Source organism: Crocodylus porosus, unplaced genomic scaffold (genome assembly GCF_001723895.1).
Source record: "Crocodylus porosus isolate Cpor-Errol unplaced genomic scaffold, CroPor_comp1, whole genome shotgun sequence".
Lineage (NCBI taxonomy): Eukaryota > Metazoa > Chordata > Crocodylia > Crocodylidae > Crocodylus > Crocodylus porosus.
The window spans coordinates 71,255,390-71,280,834 of NW_017728886.1; the positions used below are offsets into that span (position 1 = coordinate 71,255,390).

Here is a 25,445-nt window from a genome sequence, read left to right on the forward strand (position 1 = left end):
CAGTCAGGGCGGCTAGGGTCTGGAACCAGCTTCCAAGAGAGGTGGTGCAGGCTCCTACCCTGGGGGTGTTTAAGAGGAGGTTAGATGAGCACCTTGCTGGGGTCATTTGACCCCAGTATTCTTTCCTGCCATGGCAGGGGGTCGGACTCAATGATCTGCTCGGGCCCCTTCCGACCCTACAAACTATGAAACTATGAAACTATGAAACCTCAGTTCCCACATTGTGTGATGATGTAGGGACCATCACCAACTGGAGGGACTCCTTCTGGGGCAGCTCTAGCAGCTGACATCTTGCCTTCTGGCCCCTGCTCCTGGGCACCTGGTTGTCTTGCTCCTTGGCACCTAATTGTCTTGTCATCCTGGGGCCTTCCTGCACCACCTCCTCCATAGTCCCAGTTCTGTGACTGGGGTTGGGTAGTCAAGGAGGATGGGATGGGTTCATCCATGGTCCGTGAGTGGGCGAGGGTCTGGCTGTGAGGGGGTGGATGGAAGGAACAGAGGATGTATGAAGGTGCAGGTCCTGGTGCATGGCTCTTCTTCTCCCTGCAGCTGGGTGCCCACCCCCACAACCTTGAACTTCAAGGGGCTTCCAGCAAACACCCTGTGATTCTGGCACTACCCTGTGCCCTGGCCTCAAAATTTCCACTGTACTCTACCTACACCACAGAGGCGGGTGGCCACATCCCATCTGCTCCTGAAGTTAGTTTCCAGGAACATCGACCTGCTTGCCCTGGCTTACATGCTCAGAGCCCCTCCCCCCACATTCCCCCACCCTAATTCTCCAGGACCTTGTAGCTTCAGGCCAAAAGAGCCTTCTAGCACCACGGGTGTCCATGGCTGGCAGTGGCTGAGCTGTGGAGGTCATAGATTTGCCTCCAGGCAGACTGAGTCCCAGTGTTCAGTTCTGCTACCCTGACCCACCAGAGACTAGCTGCCCACACTGGCTTCTGCTGGGGGGGGTGTTCCATGGTGGGGTCCTGGTGGCAGGGTGCCTGCTCTGGCATGTGGGAGCCAAGGTTTGGATCCATGTGGCTTTGCCCGAGCATGGGGTTGTGGGGTCTGGATGTGTGAGTGCCAGAGTTGGTGTCCATGGGGCTGTACCTGCACATAGGGGTTCTTCCGGACTTAAGTGTCAGGTCTGTGTACACATCATGGGGTGCTTTGTGATAGGCTGTGGGGGCACAGCCCAGGGACTCAGGAGTCTAGGTCCTGGGCTCATGCAGGGGATGCAGATGCTTCTATTTCCCCTGCTGCCTGTCTGCAGCTGATATATGGCCAGAGGCAGGAGATGGGGCAGGGCAGAGAGGCTGCGCAGACTTGGCTCTGGGAGAGCTTGGGGGTGCAGCCTGCTGGGTGCTCAGTCAGAGTAACCAAGTGTGGGCCAAGTACTAGTACCCATGCACATCCCTGTAAGGGAGGGGTGGTGGGGAGCTTGCAAGGAGGCTAGGCTGCTGGAGGACAGTGACCTAACTTGAATTGATAGGGGAACTGGTATTGAAGTTCAGTTCACTGGTCTAACGTAAATCTATTAAGTTTGAGTGCACCTCAATCCAGGTCTATCTTAGACCAGGTTCCACCATTTTTAGACCAGTCTATGTGCATCAAACTTTGGTTCTCTTATGGATATAGATCAGTTTCTGATCACTTAGATTGGTAAAAGTATGTCTGTACCTGGCCTTAGTAATAGAAACACAAGATATTGGACTGACCCAAACTGATGTAATTTTCCCAGCCCACACATAACTCTGAGAAATTAATTTTAATGGCTTAAATAGTCAGGGCTAAGGTTCGATGTTTACACCCATTTAATCCCACTAAAATCTTTCTGAATCAATAAATTGATATAATCTAGAGCAGAATTTGGGCTTGTCTCTAACAAGTGATTCTAGCATAACATTAAAATACCTTGAAATCAGGTAACAAAAAGTTATAAGATAAATACAGTCTATCCTGACTCCATAAAGAGTAAGACTTAAAATGGTTTGGCAAATCAGATTTACTTTTTACATATTTCCTTTTTTAAGTTTATTGTGCAGTTTGGACTACAGGGTTGTATGCCATAAATGACAGTGGGCAGTTCAAAGAATATAATATTAGTACATTTAAATCTATGTCAGAACTATAGTATGCTGTTTAATGTCCCAGTTAAATAGTATGCTTTATTTGTATGCAAATAGGAAGGAAATGATGAGTAACTGCTCTTTCTTAGATCTACTGTAAACTGCTTAAAAAGGCTGGGGACATTGGATTGGCCAAACGTTTTGTCACTATTTAATGTTTGTACAATGCTTTGAAGATTAAAAGTGCTATATAAATACTAAGTACTATTTTTTTTAATTTCAGTTAGCCTTTGAGTATCAGCTATTAAAAGAACTAAGGCTTGCCAGCAATTAGGCACTGGGAATAGAAATAGTATTTTGCATTTCTGTAGTTCCTTCCATCCAAAGATCTTAAGGCACTTTACAAATATGAGTAAATTTAGCCCTCCAAAACTACCATGAAATATTATTAGTCATACTTAACAGATGAGGAAAGCAAGGCAGAGAGAGACAAGGAACCAGATTTTAAAGGTATTTAGGTGCTAAACTTTCATTGATTTTAATGGGAAATGGGCACTTGAATAGTTTTTCAAAGTCTGACCCTTGATGCCTTGTTCAAAGTTCCACAGATAATTCATAGCACACCTGAGTATATACTATATATTTCAGGAAGAGATGTGCAGGGAATGCTTTTTGGCACCCAGGGACATTTGACAAAAATGTTTATGTCAAAAATATTGTGCAAAAAGTCTCTAGGATTTTTTCTGTTCCCCAAAATCATGTTTTCCAAGTTTCTGGTTGCTGAAAACAGTAATGTTTTCTAATTCCCCCAACATCCTGAAAATGTTATCAGATAAACATTTCCCACAGAGATGTTTCTTTTGAGGGAGTTGGAGAAAAAAATATTTTTTGAAAAGAAGTTCTTTGGACAAGACATTTCAGTCAGCTGTAGTTTGGCTCCCAGTCCTGTACCTTAAGCTCATGTGACCAGGTCTCTGGAATAGTCTCATAAGACACATCCTGATGTGAGTGGTCATGGCGCATGTGGTCTTTGGCTGATATTTAGGTAACTGCAAATCTCTTTGCCTATGTCTCTTTTTTCCCCCTTGAGAATATTCAGCAAAGTGAGAGAGGTTTTTACCAGGTGAAAAACTAACTCCACTGCAAAACTGACTGAAGAAGAGGGAACTCTTCTGCTCATAACAACAGTTTTTGTAGATTGTTCTCCATCATTAATGGTGAAATTTTTCTTAGAATTTTTATATACATAAGGTTATTTATATAGGCATTTTACTATTCTCACTCCTGTAACACCTGAATGTCTTGGTTCCTAAAAGCAATCACAGTGTGTATCTCAGGGTATGAACTGCTTTGGCTGAATGGGAGAAAAAGTGAAAAGATGATGGGTGTCCTCCATCTCTAGGGCTGCAGTAATTCTTTTGGGCTCCAGTGAGACCAGTGTTGTTTGATTTTAGTATTGCTTTAAAACAGTAGCAAGATGCCATGCAAGAAGGGATATGAGGAGATTATACATAGAAGACCTAAAGCAGAGGGAAATTCAAGGAATGCTGTTCTGAATGACAGTGTAAGGAAAAGAAATTGGGATTCTTTACTATTATCATTGACAAATGGTTTTGGGAGTCATGATTGGGGACATATACAAAGCATGAGAACTGGAAATCTCAACTGAATTCTGCAACTCTTTCTCCAGAATTATTTTAACTTTTGTAAGCTCTTAGGGATAGGAACTTTCTAACAATCTGCCATGTTGCCAGCATGCAGAATTATACAGCATATTATTTCATGCAATTCTGAGGAAAGAATCTTAGTCTTCATTTAAAAAAAATAAAGCTGAGGAAAAGCTGGGAAACACGATTCAGTCAAACCTCATGGTTCAGAGTAGGAGGTAAAAACCCCCCATCTCTTTGATTCTTTTAAAAATCTCATAATTTTTGAGAGAGGTCATTCTCTAATTTTTAAACACTTGGAGTTGGCAAGTATGTGTTATAGTGCTCAAAACACACACTTGATCCTTACTCAGGCTTTGGTACAAATAATAAATCAATAATTATCTTCAAACATCAGTGTCTTCATGTCTTTATCAACTTCAAGTACTTTCCATTTGATTTGAACTATAAAGTCCAGCCTATCAGTAGCAAACATGTTACTACACAATGGTACAACTTTAATTAGAACATTCTATACAGCAATGAACAACCTTTCTGCTCATTTATAAAAGGATGCAATCAGCTGCCTTGCTTGAATACCTAATATTTACAAGTGGTAGAGAGGGAATAACAAAGAAGGCACATTATAGCTAACAGTCTACTTCATCTGGTCAAAGCAAAACCCAACCCTTGTCTTCCTGACTGCAAATCTGTCAGGGCTCAGAGAGGATTGTCTTTGAGGAATGATATGAAAGATACATAATATGTCAAAGAAAAGAAAAAACAATTTCTGTTCCTTAGAGAAAGGGGTAAAAAAAGAACTTGTCTTTCTAGGCACAGCCATAGCCTCTTTCCTTTGATTTGTCATTATTTCAATTCATATAAAAAGATTTATTCGAAAGAAGCTACTTTAACTACATGGGCAGTCTCCTTTTTTTTCAAAGCCTTTTGTAAGAACAAAGTAACCACTTGTCACACACAGTGACTAATGAGAGTTTAGTGTGGGTTTTAGTGTTCATTCATACACTTTGTGTTCAGCTAGTTGTAAGTTAAATCTTTAGAAATCTCTCCACAGGAATCTTTCACTTTGAGATGGGGGTGGGAAGAAAATCTGTCCAGATACCAAGAACTTTTGGACGGAAACTGCACTTTTCAGGCTTCCTAATTGGCAGTACAGGAAATAAACACACACAGGAAGTCATGTGGCTTTTTTCTGAACTTAAAGTTTATATGATGTTTAATGGCTAAGGCATTTTTGTGTGCCTAACATAAATAAATCCAATATGCATGGTTGGTGGCAATAAGGAACATAATTTAGCCATCTAAATATAGTATTAAAATTGAAAAGAAGATTAAAATTAGTATTTTTATATCTCTGCTATCCTCATCAGTCATGCTTTTCTTTCTATTTAGTCAGTCCCTTATGAAGGCAACTACAATCTAAATATTGTAAATAAAACAAAAACAGTGGGACAAACATGACATTTGCAAACTAACACTCTACTCCTTCTGCTTGCGTGTTATACCCATTTCCTTTTTTCCTTCATCTGTCTTGTCTGTTTATGTTGTAAACTTTCTAGAACATAGCTTGCCTCTTGGTTTCTACAAAGTTTAGCACAATGGGTCCTCATTGTTCCCAAGACACTACTTTAGTCAATAAAATTACAACTATTAAAGCTCTTTGCCTAACTGTATTTTTGATGTTGGAGATGCTTCATATTGATGATTGCTTATCTGTAATACATCTTTGAAAGAAGTGAGTGTATGCGAGTGAAAGAAGATATGTTTCAAGAATAATTTCACAATGTAATTGCGTGCATACATTTTAAATGGCTCTTTAAAAATCTTCCCAGAAGTGTAACAAGCTCATAGAATGCCCTGCAGATGGGAGGGGAAAGGACAGCACAGGGTATGCCTACCACCAGATGGGTGAGTTGGGAGAAAGATGGATAGAAAATGGGTGAAGGGAAGTGAAGGCTTTCCTTCCTAGGCAACATCAGTAGCTACATCAGCAGTGCCATGGCCAGGCTCCCTGCAAGCTGATGCCCGTTCACTCCCTCCTACCCGCCTCATACATACATATGTGATTTAGGGCTCCCTGGAGTGGTGTTTGGGGGAGCACCATCCCATTTGCTCCAACTTCCCCCTCCCCTCAGACAAATGCTTCACGTGATGCTGCCCTAGACAGCTCCTCTGGCCAGGTAGGGGTAGCTCAGGGCTGCCACTACCTTGGCAAAGTCTCTCAGCAGTTAGGATCCCACCATTCCCTCATAGTCGGTACCCAGGATGGATGCCCCACTCTCCCTGCCATAGTTATGCTACTGAACCTTCCACATTTGAATTATTCTTTGAACATGCAACACAGGATACAAGTCCTCAAAGGCATTTGTTGCTCTATGCTTACTTCAGGACAGTGCAACAACATGCTTCTCCCACCCCCGCTCCAACCATAATGGGAACAGTTTTATGCTTCTTTTACCTCTTTTCTTGAAATATTTCTCCTTGTTCACGTATAGCAGTATCGCAATATGCATATGTATGTTCATTAAATATAGCTGAATCTAAAAGCTCTTTTTACGTTGCTTTTCTTTCTTTTTTGATAGTCCAGCTCCACAGTGAGAACGTATCAAAACAGTAAAACAAGAGTGACCATGAGTCCTGGGTTTAGCTCACAGTGGAACAGCAGCCAACCTGCTTGGAACACATACACCTTTCCAAGAGCAAGCTTGCACTATCAGTCCCATGCCAGCTACACGTACTGTGCTGGACATCCTGCTGTAAGTAATTAACCTTTTTATGTAGTTACATGAATGTTCTGCTTTATTCCCTAGAAGGCAGAAGTATCATAATATGACAACTCAGGGGAGTATGCCAGAATTGTCTCTGTCCCAGGGTAGTTAAAGCTGTTTGTTTGTTCTCAGATGGATTAACTGTAACTTTAGAAATATTGGAGTGTTTCTAAGACCTAAACAGATGTTCATTTCTTGCTGTGCAGTAGACATTTTTTTAGCTTTTAATATGAAACATTTGCTATGAACATTGATTTTAGGTTGGGGCCATGTGAGTGGGAGAGAAAAGGACTTTGTTACTCACTTTCTGTTTTTTATTTTTTCCTGAGGGCTACTATTAGAGAAATAAATAATTTCTTACTCAGAACAGCATAGAGTTTAGATTACATGGGTGACTTAGTAAAGCTGTATGTCTCTTGCCATCAAAATATGTCTCACTAATGTTTATGTATTCATTGTCAATAGTGAACATTCAGTTTCTGTCACTAAGCTGGGCCTGTTGTCCTTTGTAGTTCACATGGGCAGGTGGTTAAAAGGGGAGAAGATAGAAGTGTAACTGTTACTTCATGTTCTATTTTGACAGCTGTGAAAGGGGCATGGTTGACAGCTATTCAGATGGTATTTCCCTATTACTGAAAAGCTAAGTGCACATAACAAAGCCTACTAGCTCTTTTTAGTTTCAGCTTCAGGAGGTCTCAAGACTGAGAGGACCAACAAGGAAAGATCTTGCTAGTGTAAGCAAGTCTGCCCTTTGTTCCAGCTCTGCTCTTGACCTTGGTGTCCTTAGAGTTTGGATTTAGCTGTCTTTTGAAATTTTAAAGGACAAAATGTGGTCATAATATCCTAACACCCTGTCAGTTATAGGTCAGAGAGCTTTGTCATCCTCTGCTGCATTCCAGTAACATAAAATTCTGTTTTATTGAAAGGTTCAGATTTTATTAGAGAGGAAAAATGTGTGCTGTGTAATCTGGTTGCAGGATCTGCATAATTTGATTTAGACATAATATCTTATTTCTCAGCAAACTTTTAACCAGAAAGTTTGCTTGGGAAGTGTCTGATACATTAACATGATAATTGTAATAAGTGAAGGGTATTATTGTACAAGTATGAACATTCTTACTGAGACATAAGACATCTCTGTAAAGTCTATATGCCATTATTTTCAATTTGTTAGAACATGTAAATATTGGATATGGAAAGTAGGAGGAGAGAATACACTTGGAAATCATTGGGAAAATGCATATGATGACATGTATAGAATTATGTCTTTTTTATAGAAGCCATTGTAATGATTTAATATATATTCCATGCATATTCAAATCTTTTAAAATGTTCCTGTCTACCTTTGACTATAAAATGATCAGGAATCAAACTTAAAATTTGGTTCTGTATTGTATTGTAATCTGACAAGCAGAGTACTATGTACCATTATCAAGCTCAGTTAAGCACAGAGAACACAGTTGTTACCTGTAAAGCAAAGTGTCATCCAAGGCATGGAAGCCTTTTTTAGTCCAATTCGATCATTGTGCTTTGCTTCAGTTAGACCAAAGTGGGTGCATCTACATGAGATGCTATGTCACTGTAGCAATGAGGTACTGCACTGTAGTTCGTTGCTACAATGAAGTAGCATCACCAGGCATGAACCGTGACACTGACACTATTTTGTAGTAGCAACTGAAAATAACCGTGCAGACTGTGCAGTAACTCTGGTTACTATGCAGTCCACCTCACGTAGACACACCTGCTTGGTAGTAGCTCAGCTAGAACCACATTATTATTTTATTTGATTCAAAAGAATAAAACCCCCTAATAGGCAGGGGAGAGGGTAGTTAATCAAATCTTAAATTTTGAAAGTCAGTCCAGCCAAATGGTGGGTGGTAATGACTCAGTGCAATCAGAGTTGTGCAAACTGGTGCTCAGATTAGAAAAATCCAAAATGTGATACATATAGGAAAGAGACAGAAGACTTGAAGTTCCCATCTAATTCTGACTTCAGTGTATACAGTTGCTTAATTAATACATTTTTTGTGGTGTTTTGGCTAACTACACTCATTCTGTGTACCTGCTATAGTTAAGGACCTATAAAACTGGTCCCCTCAGCCAGTCAGAAGTGTGGGAGGGTCCTGCTGCATTCCATGACAAAAATGGCAACCAGTGCCATGCTCAGACCACGAAATTGGGGAGCAGCCCCCACAAATTGGGTAGGTTCCTAGTTGTAGTGCCTAATCACTAAAAGTTTCCATCAAATGTCTGCAACAGACTACAAATAGGTTAGATACACAGAAAGAATAACACAATATAAAGTGCCGTCTCTTAGGCCAGGTACAGACATTACACTTTTACTGGTATAAGTGATCAATAACTGGTCTATAACCATAACAGAACAGAAGTTCAGCACACAAAACCAGTCTATACCTATAACAGAACAGAAGTTCAGAGCACATAGACTGGTTTAAAAATGGTGGAACCCAATCTTAAGATTTGCCCTCCACCAAAGAGTGAATGTGTGTTTTTTTTGCTGCTGATCTAAATTACACCACTTAGAGAAAACCACATAACTTAAACTGATTCTGCCTTGGGCTTTTTGAATGTCTGTACCTAGCCTTAAATACGTCCCCCCCCATTATAGTGTTTAAGCATTAATGTCATTTCATTGTTTGTATGTCTCTGAAAGTTTGCCTCTGATTTTGCCAATATCTGAGTTCTTTCTGAATATACTCAATTCAGTCATTATAGTTTCCCCTGTCATGCATACCTAGTATTTGTTTTTGGAGGGTCTGGGGGCAGTGGTGGGACTGATTTCTAAGCAGGGGAAGTAACCATGAAAGAATACTGGCTGCTTCTTCAGGAATATGCCCTCTGCATATTTCAGAGCATCCTGACCTGCATCTGATGGTACAGCTTTGTTACCTGTGATCACTGGAGTTTTCACAGGCCCCTGTTCTTCCCATCTTCAATCCTGACTGTGCTGATGGCAAGGCTATAAAAAGGGTGCATAGCACCCTGGCGATCTCACTCAGCTCCCCACAGATGGATGTGAACATTATACATGAACTCTTTTGTCCAAGAGAAAACAGTGCTGTAGTTTAATTTTTATTTTAGTCATAGTGTGGAAGTCTTTTGGGTTTTTTTGTTGTTGCTTCATTTGAAAAGATATTTGTTTTTATCAAATGAACTAATTTAAGGATCCAGTCACTGGTAAACTGATGGAAAAAATGTTCATACCTGCAAGAGTCCTGGTTAAAAGATACCTCAGCACTCCAACACTCTTGCTGGAGGTCTGGTCATAGTGAGGTCTGGCATTCCTCAGGAAGGCTCACTCTCCAGTTAAATATTGAGTTTGTAGCACTTTTGCCCTGAGGGTTTCGAAGTGCATTAGAACAGTCTATAAACTGACACATTCTGGTTGCAAAACTTCCCAGATTTGATACATCGTAAGGCCAATGTTGACTTCTGATATCTTAAAGACTAAGAAGCTTATCAGTGCAGAAGGGATCCACCTCTTTCCCCAGGTAATGATCAAAGAATATAGTGTAGACAGGTCCTATGCCCTGAAAGCCATCAAAAGTGCTGCTTGTGCTAGTCACTGAAACAAATCCAAATCTCTGAAGAAACATTTGGATCCATCTCTGTACTAAGAAATGTTATGTGGAACAGAAAAGGTTCTTACTGGCTGGGCCAAATCACACATAGGAGAATCTTCTGAGTCGGCAAATGCTACACAAAAAGAATTAAAATATTATACAGTTGAAATCCTCTGAGAGCCATATTCTGGTGCTCAGGATCCAAGGCATGTTCCAGATCTTACTGTAGGTTCTGTGTCATGCATCTGTGTTGCACAGACCTTTATGGTGGTAAATTAAATTGACTATATGGATCAGAAAGGCAAGGGAGGGGATTGTTTTGTCTCCCAGAAGCAGAGGTGAGTTAAAAGGAAGGCAGTGGTGGTAGTTTTCTTTTTTGTAACCTCACCCCAGAGGAAAGGACGTAGTTAGATGAGTCATTGCAAATATCCACTGATGTTTCCTTTTTCTTCCCCACAAATTCTTCAAGCACTGCCAGTTATTTTGCTTTCTCAATAATACATGTGCTAGGACTTTTAGTTTCACCAGTAATTCAGGAGGCTCTGCAGTCTGTGGACAAACCAACATGTTTCCTAGTTTCTATTCTCACAAGAAAGAGCACAGCCTGAAATGTGGTTCCTACTTGCACATCCTCCCGGCTATGTTGGGCAAAGAATACAACTTCGGTTACTGACCACAACTTTGGTTATTGGCCTGACTGATGTATCTTTGACTGGATGGTGTAAGATGGTGTACCTCTTTGATGGCATAAGAATAATCTACATTTTTCCTTTTGATAGAAACCCCATTCCACATGGGAAGAAGTGGGGGTGGGGAGTTTTTTGTTTGGATCTCAGAATTTTTAACTTGTTAATAGGGGGCATTCTGCCACCTTATCTCTTGATATTTTATCGCAGGAGGAAGAGTTTGCAATGCAGGATGAATACCAGGAAGTGGAGCCACAACTTGATCAGCAATCTTCCCTGGACAAAAAGATAGCAATTGTTTCAGCATCTACTACTTCTGAATTTTTTTCTGTCCAAACTTGTGGACCAAATACAAATGACACAAATCTTCCTTTAATTTCAGTGGAAGAAACTGTAACCTTGTTTTTAGACATCTTGGCTTCTTTGTATTAAAAAATTAAAAAAAAATTTAAAAATCCCTTCCAATGTTACCATTGCAAACTTCAAAGGAATTTTGAGATTCTTCTTTATTTAATCAGTATGTAGGATAAGAAACTGATAAAGGCAACCTTGAAACCGATTTTAAGATACCATACTTTCTTTCCTTTTCCTTATCGTTTATTCTAAAAAGCATCAGTTAAAAAAAACTACCACCTCTTCTTTCCAGGTGCAACACAGGAGAATGTGTTTTAAATCCCTAATGAAAAGGAAATCATATTCAGCCTTGTCTTTGGAAATAAATGTCACCTTTCAAGTTTGGAACCTTCAGACTAATCTTCAACCCTCCTATACTCATCCTTTGGAGACTGAATTTCTTGTTTTGTCAGCTAGTGTGGTTCCATTACATAGAAATGGATATTCTGGATAATGAAAGGTAGTTATGCCATTCGGTTCAAATCCCTTCCTTTATCCAACTTTCCATCCCTGTTTGGGAATTGAATCTCTCTCAAAAGAAAATATTTAGATCACAGAACAAAACATGTTAAGAGAAAGTCAAGAGGTCAAGAGAAATTCAGAGGTCAGAGACATTCTAGACATTTCTGGGCATGTCTACACGAGTTGCTTAATGTACAGAAGACTAATTCTACTGAGTATCAGTGCAGCGGGCAAAACCTGTGCTAATGCACTAATGCACAGTAGATTTAGTTTAATGCACATTGTGAGGAAAAGGTTGATGTTCTATTCCTGTCACTTTTTTTGAAGCTCCTGGGCTGCTAACACCATGTCAGTGGTTCCATGTCCTTTTCTGAAGCCACATTAGCTCTCAGGAAGTAGGTCGTTTAGACGGTTAGTCAGCCGGTTGAGGAGGACTCTTGTGAGTATCTTTCCAGCAGTTGAGAGGAGGGAGATGCCCCTGTGGTTGTCACAGAGTTGCAATTTCCCTTCCTCTTGCACAGATGGATGATGAAAGCATCCTTGACTTCTTGGGGGACTACCTCCTGTGACCACATACTGCAGAAGATCTCAGATGCACATTACTGACACTAAAAAAGTGCAACTGCACTGTAGTGCTGATTTGCAGTGCATTTAGTGCCTGTCATTACACGTATTAAACAATGCGCTATAATTATGGTGCATTAATTAACATGTAAATGCACCTAGTGTTAGCAAAGGCAGATGGAAGGCTTAATTCCTGTAATCTATACAAATTCTACTCCTTTTTCAGCAAGTTTTAATGCTGTGTTTTGATGTTAGGTCAGAAATTGTTAATAGTACAGCTAAGGCACCACAAACCTTGAGAAATATTGCCTATTTAAGTGCAAGAGGTATTGATTAAGTCTAGAAAATTGTCAGTAAGAAGGTGCTGTGGTCTCAAATGGGGTATATTTAGGAAGTGGGTAAACAGTTCTATCGGTAGCACCAATTAATAGAGTTCTATGTATCTATGGATAAAGGATCCAATACCTTTTAATTTCAATTTAGTTATGCCTGAGGTAGTATCTAACTTACACTTGAATCAAAAAATTAATAGGCCAGTGTTTTTCTCCTATATGTCACATTTTTAATAGGTGAGTCAAGGCTCTAATCTATGGATACTAAAAGGTCTTTGGCTGACTATCTTATCAGAACCAAGTAATTTAAGTAGTCTCCTACTTTCATTGTGCTAATAACTGCCATACTTTTAAAAGGGTTAGTTCACAGAGTGAAGTTATTCCAGAGCCTATGGATATTTGGTCATACTCTGCTACACTAATGGCAGCCTCAGTAGCATGTCTTAGACATGTTTCATTTCAAGAGATCTGTAAATTTGGTATTGGAGCTCTACATGTATATTTATAAGATACCAGTCCCTAGATTAGACAATCTCTGTTTGGTATAGCAATACTTCACTCCATATTCAGTTAGGACTCTGTCACAGCCTACTTGCAGGACATACCTACTTATCAGGCTAGCAGAGGCATAATTATTTTGGTGGGAAAAAATGGAAGTCAGTTCTTTGCTCAGCAGTAACAAACTCCACTGCTACTCTACTATGATTCCTAGAATATTTTGTGCTTCATCCATCTGTTGCCCCTTCTCCCTTAGGCAGTGCACAAAGGATATGCCCTACTAGCCCACACCATATTATACTACCATAAACCAGCTTGTGAGTGGGAATATGCTGAAAATATCTGTATGTATTAATATTTAAAACATCACAACTCCTTGACTGTTCAGTGGATATATACTTTCATGGGCAGATTCAGGATTTTGAAAAGGAGGTGCAGAATGTATGGCATATCATCACGTATAACATGTGTCCCGGGGCAAGGGGAGGATATGAGCCCCAAAGGGCAAAAGGGGGACCCTGGGGAACAATACCCCCCAGGGAGAACAAAAAGAATGGAGGAATGAGTAAAAGCGTCTTACCAGCTGCAGGAACCGCGGCGGAGCTGGAAGCGGCGGCGGGACCTGCGCGGCTCATTAGCCATGGTTTTTTTAAAGTGGTAGCAGCTGAGGAAAAGGAAAAGGAGAGCTGACCCGGAAGTATAAGGGGGGAGACCACAAGGCAGAAGGGGTGGAGAGGTGGAGAAGGAGCACCAAGAGAGGAACTCCTGGACCCACCGGAGAGTTGGAGGAACCAGGAAATGCTGCTTCCAGGTCAGGAAAGGGACGCTGGATCAAGAGGGACCCAGGTATCCTGGCTATATATCACCCTCGGGCCGCAAAGAGAATCTGCGTGAGGGAGCTCATCAACAGAGACGGGGGTCCAGCAGATTGTTGGAAAGGAGGTAGCCAATAAAGGGGCCAGTTAAGACCCTCATGTCCGGGGTGGAGGATCCAGAGGGAAGCCCATCCCTGTGCTGAGGGACGTTGAGGGCAGACACATACCAGACACACCACGGGCTAAGGGAGGTAGCACTAGGGGGTAGTTGGTGAAGGGGAGCACTCCATCATGGGCGCTCCAGGGTAGTGTCCAAGAAAGAAAGGGGCGGGGGGCATACGCTGGTGGTGCCAGTTTTTCCTTTTTTTTTCTCTGCTGTGATAATCGTTAACTTACCCGGGATGCCGGAGTAAGAGAAAGGGAGAAAGAGCCACCCAAAAGCTCAAGAGTCGGGGGGGGGGCCTCAGGTTTCATACGGATCCCAGTAGGAGCCAGGGAGACCCTGCAGAGGAAGAGGGTTGGCCGTGGACAAAACAACAGGAGCACGCCATAGGGACTGGGTATAGAGCGAGGTACAGGGGAGGTTGGAGCCTCGCGAAGAACATCGTGCCTTGACCTGGGATAGCCGGAACCGGACGGTCAGATCCCTCAACCACTGAGATATCATCAAAGTCATGGCAGGTGGGATTAGGGGGCAATAAGACCGCCCGAGGCAGGAGACCGATGCCCCATACCTTTGAGGTACGGAGCGGAAGGCTACCACCAAAATCCAGGGCTGAGCGGCGAAGGACCACATGATCAAGGCCCGACGGGTGAAACACGATGCATTTTTCTTCAGTTAAAGAGAAACTAGAAGCATTACTAATATTTTAGGGGGCTAGTACCATATTATTCAGTTTAACATTAGAGCTAAATACAAATAAAACTATGGAATGTGTACCAATTTGCAAGATTATGTATAAAATTTAAAAAAAACCCTAGGCAAAAGATACTTAAAATTATCAAAGGGTATTGCATCATTAGTCCTGTAACTAATACAATCAAATGTGGGTGCATCTACATGTGCTACTAAAATGGAGCAATAATAAATTCTGGCAGCCCTTGCACTCAAGCACCCTCATGCCCTAAGCAGCCCCATCAGCATCTACACATACGTTGCTGCACACTAAAAAATACTGATGTGGAATAGTACTTGTGTTTACACTTACTAACCTATGGTGGAGTTAATTAGTTTACTGTGGCCTAATACCGCCATATGTGTAAATGCCGCAACTTTACAGAGGAGATAATTAGGCAGCTCCGCAGTAAACATTTTGTGTAGGTGTGCCCTGTATGTCTCTCATTCAAATTCAAAAAACAAAAATCTATTTTTGAGTGTATTGACAGTTCCTCCAATACTTCACTGTCAGTCATTTTTAAATGTGAGTTAGTATTACCATGCCTGAGATAAGCTAGAGTTAAAAACAGGTCTCCAGGTCTGTGAAGCAGATGAGAGTCATTACCAGGGATGGCTAACAAATAGCAAAATTGCAGAAAAGGATTGTTTGAATAGTGGAACATCAAGGACATTACAAAGGAGAGAGGGTAATTAACACCTGTGGAGTGGAGAGAGATTAGCAGGAATCAGGGAGACGATAATAAGCCATGAAGTCATTTGACTCCCTCGCTGCTGCCTGAATGGAAATGCTGCTGCCCCTCCCAAGCAGTTGGCTTTAAAGCTTGGATGGAACACGGATCGAATGGGGTGTGCAACTGCACCAGTGCACTGCCCTGGATCTTCCCCTGCATGTATTAAATCTCCTTCAAAAGAGCCACTCATCTGTCTATGGAGATGTGCACTTTAGCATTCCATTGAGGTTTTTTGCGGTGAAGTATATGCCAGGATAGATTTTATCGACCTTTCTTTTGGAGAAAGATGTGGTGCTGAGGAGGTTAAACTGTCATGTAGTCCAGTATTTCCCCCCATCACTGTTATTTCCAAGATATCTGTTAACCAGAAACTGTTGCCTTTCTGATCTACCCTCAGCCTCCTGACTGATTCATTTTGTAATGTCATGAACAATGGACTGTGGATTCACAGAATAGTGTAAAGTTGATCAGAGAGGCGAAAGCTTCCTTTTACACATGCACATCTTGGTAATCATCAGTGATGGGAAAGGAAATAAATAGTACAGTACATGTGAATTGGAAATGTCTTTCTAAGGTCCCTCAATTTCACTTACTGAACTCTAATTATCCCTCAATTTTCCCATTCTTTAACTTTAACTCTTTCATACTTTCAGGGACTTTCCACCTGAAAGGTATGTCCTTGCTGAAAAATTTGCTTTGCTGAAGCACCATTGCTGCCATTATTTCACCAATCTTTCCTTAGAGATATAATATGCTGCCTATACAATATGCCTAGCTCTTGCTTGCTTAACAAGAAAAAGACCAAGTCCTGAGCCCAGTCCAAGGTTACCCCATAAGCAGCACCAGCTAAATATTATAAAAAGGGCCTTCTTAAAAAACTGCGTTGTTTAAAACATTTTGGGCCCTGAAAAGAAGGAGTAACCTTATAAAACCTTGCTAGCTGGCTCCCACATTTAGAAACCCTCCATTTTGTATTGCGGAGGCTTGGGTTGGGTTTTATGGAAGGCTGAATGGGTTATCACTAGATGCTAGTTTTATATAATTGCTGATGAGAAAATTTACAAAATGCTGCAGAGAAGAAACTGAATGGAAAAATACGCAAAGTGAAAATGGAGAGAATAACTTATTTCTGTTGTAATAGGTGAATTCTGATATTTAAGAGCTGTACTAGGTAGGACAAAAGTAAATGGAAGAGTGTGGAGTTGTGAATATTTTTAATTGACAAAGATTATATAGTCATCAATTGCAACAAGAAGCTTTGTGTTCAGAGCAATTCCAAATGCTAACTGCTGACATATATTATTTATTGTGTTTATCTATTACCACCATCTACAGGAGCAAAGCCTCAGAAACACGAATTTATTAGACTGCAAATGTAAAACATATTTCCACTTTGTTTGGTTTCTTTGGGGATGGGGATGGAAATTTCAAACTCCCAAACAAATACATCTCTTAATTAACTTCCCTCACCCCCTGTACTTTCTTATAGTGAGGCAAATGGTACCAGTGACTTGTAAAGTTGCTTTCAATGCTGCCTCTTTAGGCCATTTTTCAAAGCAGCAATCACATGCAGTTAATTCAGATCAGATCAGCTTATCAGCTCAGTTCATTGTAGTGCTTTCATAATCATTCGTGTGTGACAGCCCATTAAAAGTTGGCCAGGCCTTTTAAAACATCACAAAATCCACAAATGTGCTTTACATTCAGCCTGTGAGTTAGCTGGGCATATTTGTTTTGTGCATTAACTTTTGAAATTGACCTTCTTTCCAGGGTCATAGGGAAAAGTCTTGGGTAATATGAAGTTTAGTCAAGGTAATTTACTGTATTTCACCTGATAAAGAAACTATAGGCAATAGTTTTATTATTTAAAAACATCAGAAAATCATGTTTAACTTAGGTTATGACTTGTGTCAGCTTGTTTAGTTATAGATTGTTGTAGCTCTGCCCTATGAAGCAGGGAAATAGTACCACTTTTACAGTAGTAGTAAGTCTTTTACCAAATCAATACTACTCCATTAGGGTTTTGAGCATTTGAACCCAGAGGGTGCGTTTCTACAAGTGCACATGTGCATTTCCCCAGGGACAAATAGCAGTGGCATATTGTTGTGCCACTGCTACTTGTGTCCAGGGAATGCCCCTGCGTGCATGCAGCAAATTGCCCCTGGTAGGATGGGGGAGGGTGGTGCCAGTGTCTGGGCTGGCCTGAGCAGCCTTACTTGGGGCCCTAGGGGACTTCTGGAGCTGTAGCAGTGGCAATTTGGGAGTGCAAAGCCTGGCTAGCAGCTGGAACATGGCTCTGGCCAGCCAGGCTCTGGTTTTGGATGACACATGTTGCAGCCACATGTGCTGCCCTACTTTTTTTTGGTGGGGTTTTTTTAGATACCAGGTACCTTTTCCTGTGTGCTGTGAGCATTTTGCAGTGCCTCAAAAACCTCTGAGTGGAAGCAAAGTGCACATTCCCACTCGTCCGGATGCACCCAGAGAGGGTAACAGTAGGGGAAACAAAGAACTAGCCATCTCTTTATTACTGCCCCCAACATTCCTAAATTACTGACCAATTTGATTAAATAAATGCTATTCAGATTAACAGTATGAATTCCCTTTCTCATATGAGCATTAGATAGTAGGTTCCTTCTATTACCTGAAAGACTTTGCAGACACCCAAGGCCTACTTAGGGATGGAAATTCATGAAGATTTCTGTGGATTATTAAATTTGGTTACAGACTGCATATACAAATTCAAATAATCTGAGCAAATTCTCCCAGATTTGTTCTCCAGGTAAAGAAAATTATCCAGAGCCACATGTACAAACATTCAAATATTGAGGCTCTGAAGACTAGAGAGCTTGCAGCATTGATACTGCGTAGCTAGCAACACATCTTGTCATACTCTGTAGGCTTTATTATTCTGCCTGGCAACAGATGGCAGCAGTGCATAGGACAGCCCTGATTGGATGACCCAAACTGTCGATGATTTACCCATATTTCTGTGCAGCACAGTGGGGATTATGAAGGGTGCATGTTTTACTCCCTGAGGAAGCAGCAGAGTCTGATGAGGAGTGACACAGTCTTCCTGGGGATGGGGGAAAGGAAAGGAGAGGAGGAGAGGGATGCTGCATGACCATGTTCTCTTCCAGTGGCGATGTGTAAGGGGTGCATGGGGGTGCACGTGCACCCCATGAGAGCACTGGTGAACCCCATGACCAACCAGCTGTGCTTGCCATTTAGGCAAGGGGGTGGGGGGGCAGGTGGGAGTGATGGTGCCACCCCTGCAAGCACTGGCCGGGGAGTGGAGCGCCGTTGCGCTCCCAGAAGTGGCCACAACCACTTCCAGAACTGGCTGCAGGGATCAGCCATCTTGGGATCGAGCGCAGAAATGCCCCCCCAGTTGGCGGGATTGGCTGCAGGGGGACTCGTGCTCCCCCTGACTAAGGCAGCACCAGTCGTCCATGTTCTCTTCTGAGAAAAGCCAGAACATGAACAGAGACATTCACTTTCCCAGGAGAAACTCTCCCAGGAGTGATTTAACACTGATTGTTTCCAGGTCATTTTTCTTCTAAAGTGGCCATTTTTAGTCCAGGAGAAAAATCCTGAACATCTGTATATAGATGGCAATTCCTGGAAGACCAGTGTCACTCTCCCAGGAAAAACTGAATGTCTCTACAAGACCTAAGTAACTTTTCAGTTTCCAGGGTGTGAAGCAATCAAATACAACACAGTGAAGCATGTGGTATAAAAAGGTGCATGGTATATCCATTTGAAGAACTTGAAGGAAATGGCAAAAGGAAAGAATTACAGAGTCTTTTAGTTATTATAGATACTATACACAAGACATTTTTCTTTCGATTGGGCCCCTGAAAGTGCTCTACAGCCACGATGTAACATAAATATATGGCTGCAGAGCACTTTTAAAATGGCTGATTACACAAAAAATTAACCCCGATCAAATGAGGTATTACATTAGGGGGTTCTAAAGTAGAGTGCTGTAGGGAACTTGGGCTGATCTGGTGCTGTCAGCTGAGCCCTGCCCCCAGGGAAGGAAGGGGGAAGGAGAGGGAGCTTCCAGGTGCTTTGAATGGCTAGAGCTGAGGGGTGAGGGCAGGGTGGAATGGAACCTCCTTGCCTTGCAACTTACCACCCCTGCCACCACAGCTGGGATACTGGGGGGAGCTGGGCTGGGCCTGCAAGGGAAGGGGGCTCTGTTCTGTCACCCCCAGCTCTGGCCATTCAAAGCAGCTGGTAGCTCCCCTTTCTTCCTCTTCCCTCTGAAAACTGATGGTTCTGGAGCTGTGTGGGGAAGAGGGGGCTGGGGAGAGGGGTAGTTCAGCAGTCTCCTCAGAGGGTCCAGGCCTCCTCAACCCAACAGATGAACATATGTAAAGCACCATAAGTTAGAGTGGGGCCCTAACATCTGTAGGCACTCTGTGTGTCTAGAATGTACCATGCACCTGATACAAGAGGCAATTGGGTCATTTTGGAGGTGGTTTTGGTTCACGGGAAATTATGACACTTCAAATTTTTTATTCCAATTAGAACAGAAGCAGCTGTTTTTTAAAATGCTCTTGTTACATGAAAATTCAAGAGAAATTGATGTAGTATTGTTTTTGGTTTGAATTAAAAATTTCATTTTGCATTTTATTTTAGGATTTTTCATTTTTATGCAGCTTCACATTGTTCTATGATATACCATACTATTATTGAGATGTGATATTATGGCATGATATAACAGTAAAATATATTATTTTCTTGCAAATCACTGAGGCTATGTGCTTCATAATACTGGTTAATCTTCTTTTGCAGTTCTAAGTGCTTGTCTGTGTTGTAACTAAATAATTTGAACATTTCACATAAATAATGGTGTATATAATAAATGCTAGTACTACTGGCATATCACAAAAATGTAAAAATATATACAGACACAAAAAACATTTAATATTCAATTTTGGAATTTCAAAATGAAAATAATTTTCATACCAAACTTTTCCCCCACATTTTCATTGAAATCAATTTTTGTGATATATTTCAATTTCCATGAAACCAACCATTTTCCTTGGAAAAAGTGTTTCAGCCTAAAATTTCTGACCAACCCATTTATGACTGTGTCTCCACATTCAATTAATGTATTTTTGGTAATGCACATTAAATCTAGTACCTCCAGGCATTTATACACATACTTTTCCATGCTGTGTCACTTGCAGTTGTATAAGCAGCAAAATGCGCGTCAGCACAGAGAAAATGGTGGTGGTGTGCTTTTGAACTAAAACACCTTTGATATATTTTAGTTCAAAAGTGAACTACTGCCATTTTCTGTGCACTGATATGCATTTAGGTGTTTATACAACTGTATGCGTCACAGCGCCGGACAGTTTTCAAACCGCCCAGCACTGCAGTGCATGCATGTGTAAAAATGCCCTCCATTGTGAAGTACTAGAAAAATGTGCATTAGCCTGTTTTAATGCATGTTAGCTAAAGAGCACCGTTTTTCTGTGATACTTTAATGCACATTAAAATAAGTTAATTGTGCATTGAAGTGCATGTATAGACACACACAATATGAATAATTCTAGCAACACACAGTTTTCTACCAGATGGGTAGGTATATCAAAATATGCCATTCTTGTTGGTTTTGCTTTTTTATTATTCCATAAAAAAGTAGATGAATCAGTTACATTTGCAAGCAAGGCATTTAAACAGTATGTTGAGAAACACTAATAATGAAACGATACAGTACACTGTTTTGCTTTATTTTTTTGGGTTTTTTGTTTTTTTTAAAACCAAAAGAAAACTCAATACAGCTAAAATAAAAAAAGACTTGTGGGAGATAGTAAATAGAGACACCAGTAAGTGTCTGTATATGCATCTGCTATAAAAGAACTGTCCCAATTAAAGAGCAGAGGGAATTGTTTTTGTGTCTGTATTAGCAAAGGGGATCGTTTTATTTCTATTTTACAGCTTCTCCATTACACATTAAATGAACAAGACAGGATGTCTTTAGGATTCGTAAATAAGGTGATGAGTTTCTCCAAGCCCCAGAGAAAATCCTGGTATTAGGACTGGAGGGTAGATGCTACAAACTGCCAACATGTCACATGTTTAAAGACATCTGACATGTTTTGAAAGATTGATCATTTAAAAGGCCAGCAAATGTGTTGCTTTCATTTTAAATAATTAAAATGCTCAGGAGATTTTCTTGTTGTATTGCAACCCTGGAGGGTGAGAGGTTTTGGACTAGTCTGAGCAAATATGGCTTTAAATAATTTTCCTCATGGCTCCCCTCCCTTCTCTCTTATTTTTAATTGGGGATATTGATTTAATACAAATTCCTCAATCCAGTGCAGGTGTAATGGATGAATATTTTCCTTCTGCACTTAAATCTGTTTACTGCCATGTGCCAGAGAGCCTTTGTTTATACCAACACTGCAAATGGAATGATATTCAACAATGCCAGCCACAGCAGTTAATATTTACAACTAGGTCTGTTTGAAAATTTTCCAACAGAACGTTTTTCCACTAGAAAGTGAAGAAGTTTGTCAAAATCAAAATGTTCCTTTGATGAAAATTTCCCCCCTAAACAAAAAAAAAGGTTTTAAATATTTTAGCTTCATCAGAATTCAGTGTTTAATTTGAAACACTTATTGTTTCAAAATTCTTTAATGATTTATGGCATAAAATAAAACTCATGTTGAAATGAACCATTTCACTTAGCTTTCCTTCCCTTTTCATGTTTTGTGACAATATATTTAGCACAATTCACAGATATGTTGGAATCTGACAGGCAATGCTGTGAGTGCTTCTGCCATGACCTTGAATCTGCAAACTTTAGTGTTGTCAACTGTGCACCTTAGCACCTGCACCCTTCTAACCCCCTTACTTGGTTCCAAACAATATTTTTAAAACACTGATTTTGAAATTCCGTGATCTGTTCCAGTTTGGAGTGAAAGTGTGGAAAAAGCAAAGACTTCCTTGCAAAATGTAGAGATTTATGTGCACTCTGTTCCGTTTAGATTTATATGGCTTTATAGCTAGATCTAGGAAATAGTGGGCACATCTACATGTGATACTACGTCACTGTAGTGATGCACTACAGCAATGTAGTTTGTCACTACAGGAGCATAGCTTTGGAGGGCACAAACATGACCCACATTTTGGAACAATCCACATAAGTATTCAGGGGCCCTTCAGACATCAGGACAGGGGGTACCAAGGGCACCCATCATGGGGCTTAGGTGTCTCTGTACTAATGCTAGGAATATGGAAAACAAGCAGAAGGAACTCACGCTCCTGCTTGAAAAGAAAGACTTCAACCTGGTTGGGTTAACATAAACCTGGTGGGACCTAAGCATAGAGGGCTATAGGCTTTACAGATGGGGAAAAGGGGGCATTGCTCTCTGTTAGGAAGCAAGACATCTTTATTATTCAAGATAGGATTGGAAGAGGGGCAAATTGAAATACTGTGGGTCAGAATACAAGGGGGTTGGGGTGAAAGGGACATTGGTAATGGGGGTCTATTACAGACCACCACACCAGGAGAGTGAGTTAGACCTAGAATTCTTGAGACAGCTCTTAGAGGTGGTACACTTAAGGGACATGGTTGTTATGGGTGACCTAAACTACTCTGACATCTGCTGGGAGGAGCAATCGGCTAGATCTGCCCATTCACGTAGGTTCCTAACCAGTATATAGGACCTTCACCTAACACAGGAGATATACAGTCTCAGTAGGGGAAATGCCTTACTGGACTTGGTGCTTGTTACAGGGGATGACCTGGTGGGTGATTTGCAAATAAGGGCTACCTAGGGGATAACGACCACAAATTGTTAGAATTCACTATCCAGCAAAAGGTGAGGAAGGTAACTAGTAGGGCAGAAGTACTAGACTTCAGAAAGGCTAACTTCAAAGAGCTCAGGAGTTTAGTAAGTGGGGCACTGAAGGGCAACAACATTGGTGAGATGGGAATCCAGGAAGAGTTGGCATTCCTCAAAGGAATGGTTCTTCAGACACAAAAGGGGACTATCCCAGTGCACGTAAAGGGAGGCAAAAGAGCCAAGAAACCCTCTTGGTTGAACAGGAGAGCCTAGGGGGGACAAGAGGGACATACGGACTGTGAAAGCAGGGGGTAGCCACCAAGGAGGAGTACACCTGCTTGGTTCACACTTGCAGGAAGTCAGGAAGGCCAAAGCAGAAATGGAACTCAGGCTGGCAACAAAAATCAAAGATAACAAAAAGTCCTTCTTTAGGTACATAGGGAGCAAAAAGAAGGCTCATGGTAACATAGGACCCCTACAGGACAGACTAGGGCAACTGGTAACAGATAAGAGGGATAAAACTGAGCTCCTAAATGAGTTCTTTGCATCTGTATTCCTGAGCATGGATAAAGACATATCTCCCAAAGGGACCAAAGACCGGCACAAGAGGGACTCCAATCCACCAACAGTTAGCACTGACTTAGTGAAGGGGCATTTGGAGGGGCTAGATGTGTTTAAGTCAGCAGGCTCTGATGATCTTCATCCAAGAGGGCTAAAGGAATTGGCCAGTGTCATAGCAGAGCCATTGGCATGGTTGTTTGAGCACTCAGGGCACTCAGGATGGGTCCCAGAGGACTGGAAAAGGGCCAGTGAGGTCCCTGTTTTCAAGAAAGGGAAAAAGGATGATTTGGGAGTTGAGGTAGATGTCATCTACTTAGATTTTAAAAAGGGCTTTGATACAGTATTGCATCCCATTCTTACAAATAAATTAAGCAGTTGTGATATAGATTATTACATGGTCAAGTGACTGGAGAATTGGTTTATGGGATGCACCTAGAAGGTGGTGGTGGATTGGTTGTTTTCGATCTGGAAAAATGTGGCCAGTGGAGTTCCCCAAGGTTCATCAGTGACTTGGATGAGGGTGTGGAGATGACATCAAATACTGGGGAAAACCATTGGAGGACAGGGAGCAGATTCAGGAGGATTTGGACAGATTGGGAAAGTGGGAAGATCAGAATAGGATGCAGTTTAACAAAGATAAGTGCAAAGTGCTGCATCTAGGGAGAAAGACTCACCAGCACACCTACAGACTGAGAGGTAACTCTAAGAAGCACAGCAGCAAATAGGGATGTTAGAGTCATAGTTGACTCCAAAATGAACATGAGTCATCTATGTAATGAAAGCCAACTATACTCTTTCATGACTTAGAAGGTACATCACGAATAGGTCTAAGGAGGTGATACTTCCCCTCTATGCGGCACTGGTAAGATTGCAGCTGGAGTGCTGCATCCAGTTCTGGGCACCACACTTCAAGAGGGATGTGGATAACCTTGAGAGGGTCCAGAGAAGGGTCCAGAGGAGGGCTACTTAAGGGCCTACAGGTAAGCTCCTATAAGGAGAGTTTGAGGGACCTGAATCTCTTTAGCCTCAGCAAAAGGAGGCTGAGAGGGGATCTTGTGGCTGTCTACAAATTCATCGGGGGTGGGGCAGCAAGAAATAGGGGATACTCTGTTTACCAGGGCGCCCTTGGGGTTACTAGGAACAACAGCTATAAATTGACAGAGAGCAGATATAGATTAGACATTTGGAAACATTTCTTTACGGTGAGGGTTACCAAAATCTGGAATGGGCTTCCAAGGGAGGGTGGTGCTCTCCCCTACCTTGGAGGTCTTTAAGAGGAGACTAGACAAGCACCTAGCTGGGGTCGTCTGACCCCAGCGCTGTTTCCTACCCAGGGCAGGGGGTTGAACTCAATGATCTACTAAGGTCCCTTTCGACCCTAAAAATCTATGAAACTGTGATGATGATGCTACATTGCTGTAGCGAACAGCTACCTCATTATAGTGCATTGCTATGGCAGCATAGCTGCTAAAAATAAACATGCACCAATGGGACAGTGCACAGTAACTGCTGTTGCTGTGCCATCATTTAGTATTTCCTAAAGTAAGTACTAAATGATGGTGCACTAACAACTGTGCCATGGAGGACATGTGTAGATATGCCTACTGGTGCCTGAAAGTGA

General features: G+C 41.5%; 1 protein-coding gene across 1 annotated transcript in view; it reads left to right on the top strand.

Moving 5' to 3' along the window:
• Nucleotides 1-11,197, top strand: part of LOC109308832 — a 317,134-nt gene extending 305,937 nt beyond the window's left edge. The window contains exons 3-4 of the mRNA XM_019533298.1: nt 6,310-6,483; nt 10,976-11,197. Of these exons, the coding sequence (XP_019388843.1) occupies nt 6,310-6,483; nt 10,976-11,197 (396 nt within the window). The remainder of the gene's footprint in view (nt 1-6,309; nt 6,484-10,975) is intronic.
• Nucleotides 11,198-25,445: the final 14,248 nt, after the last annotated feature.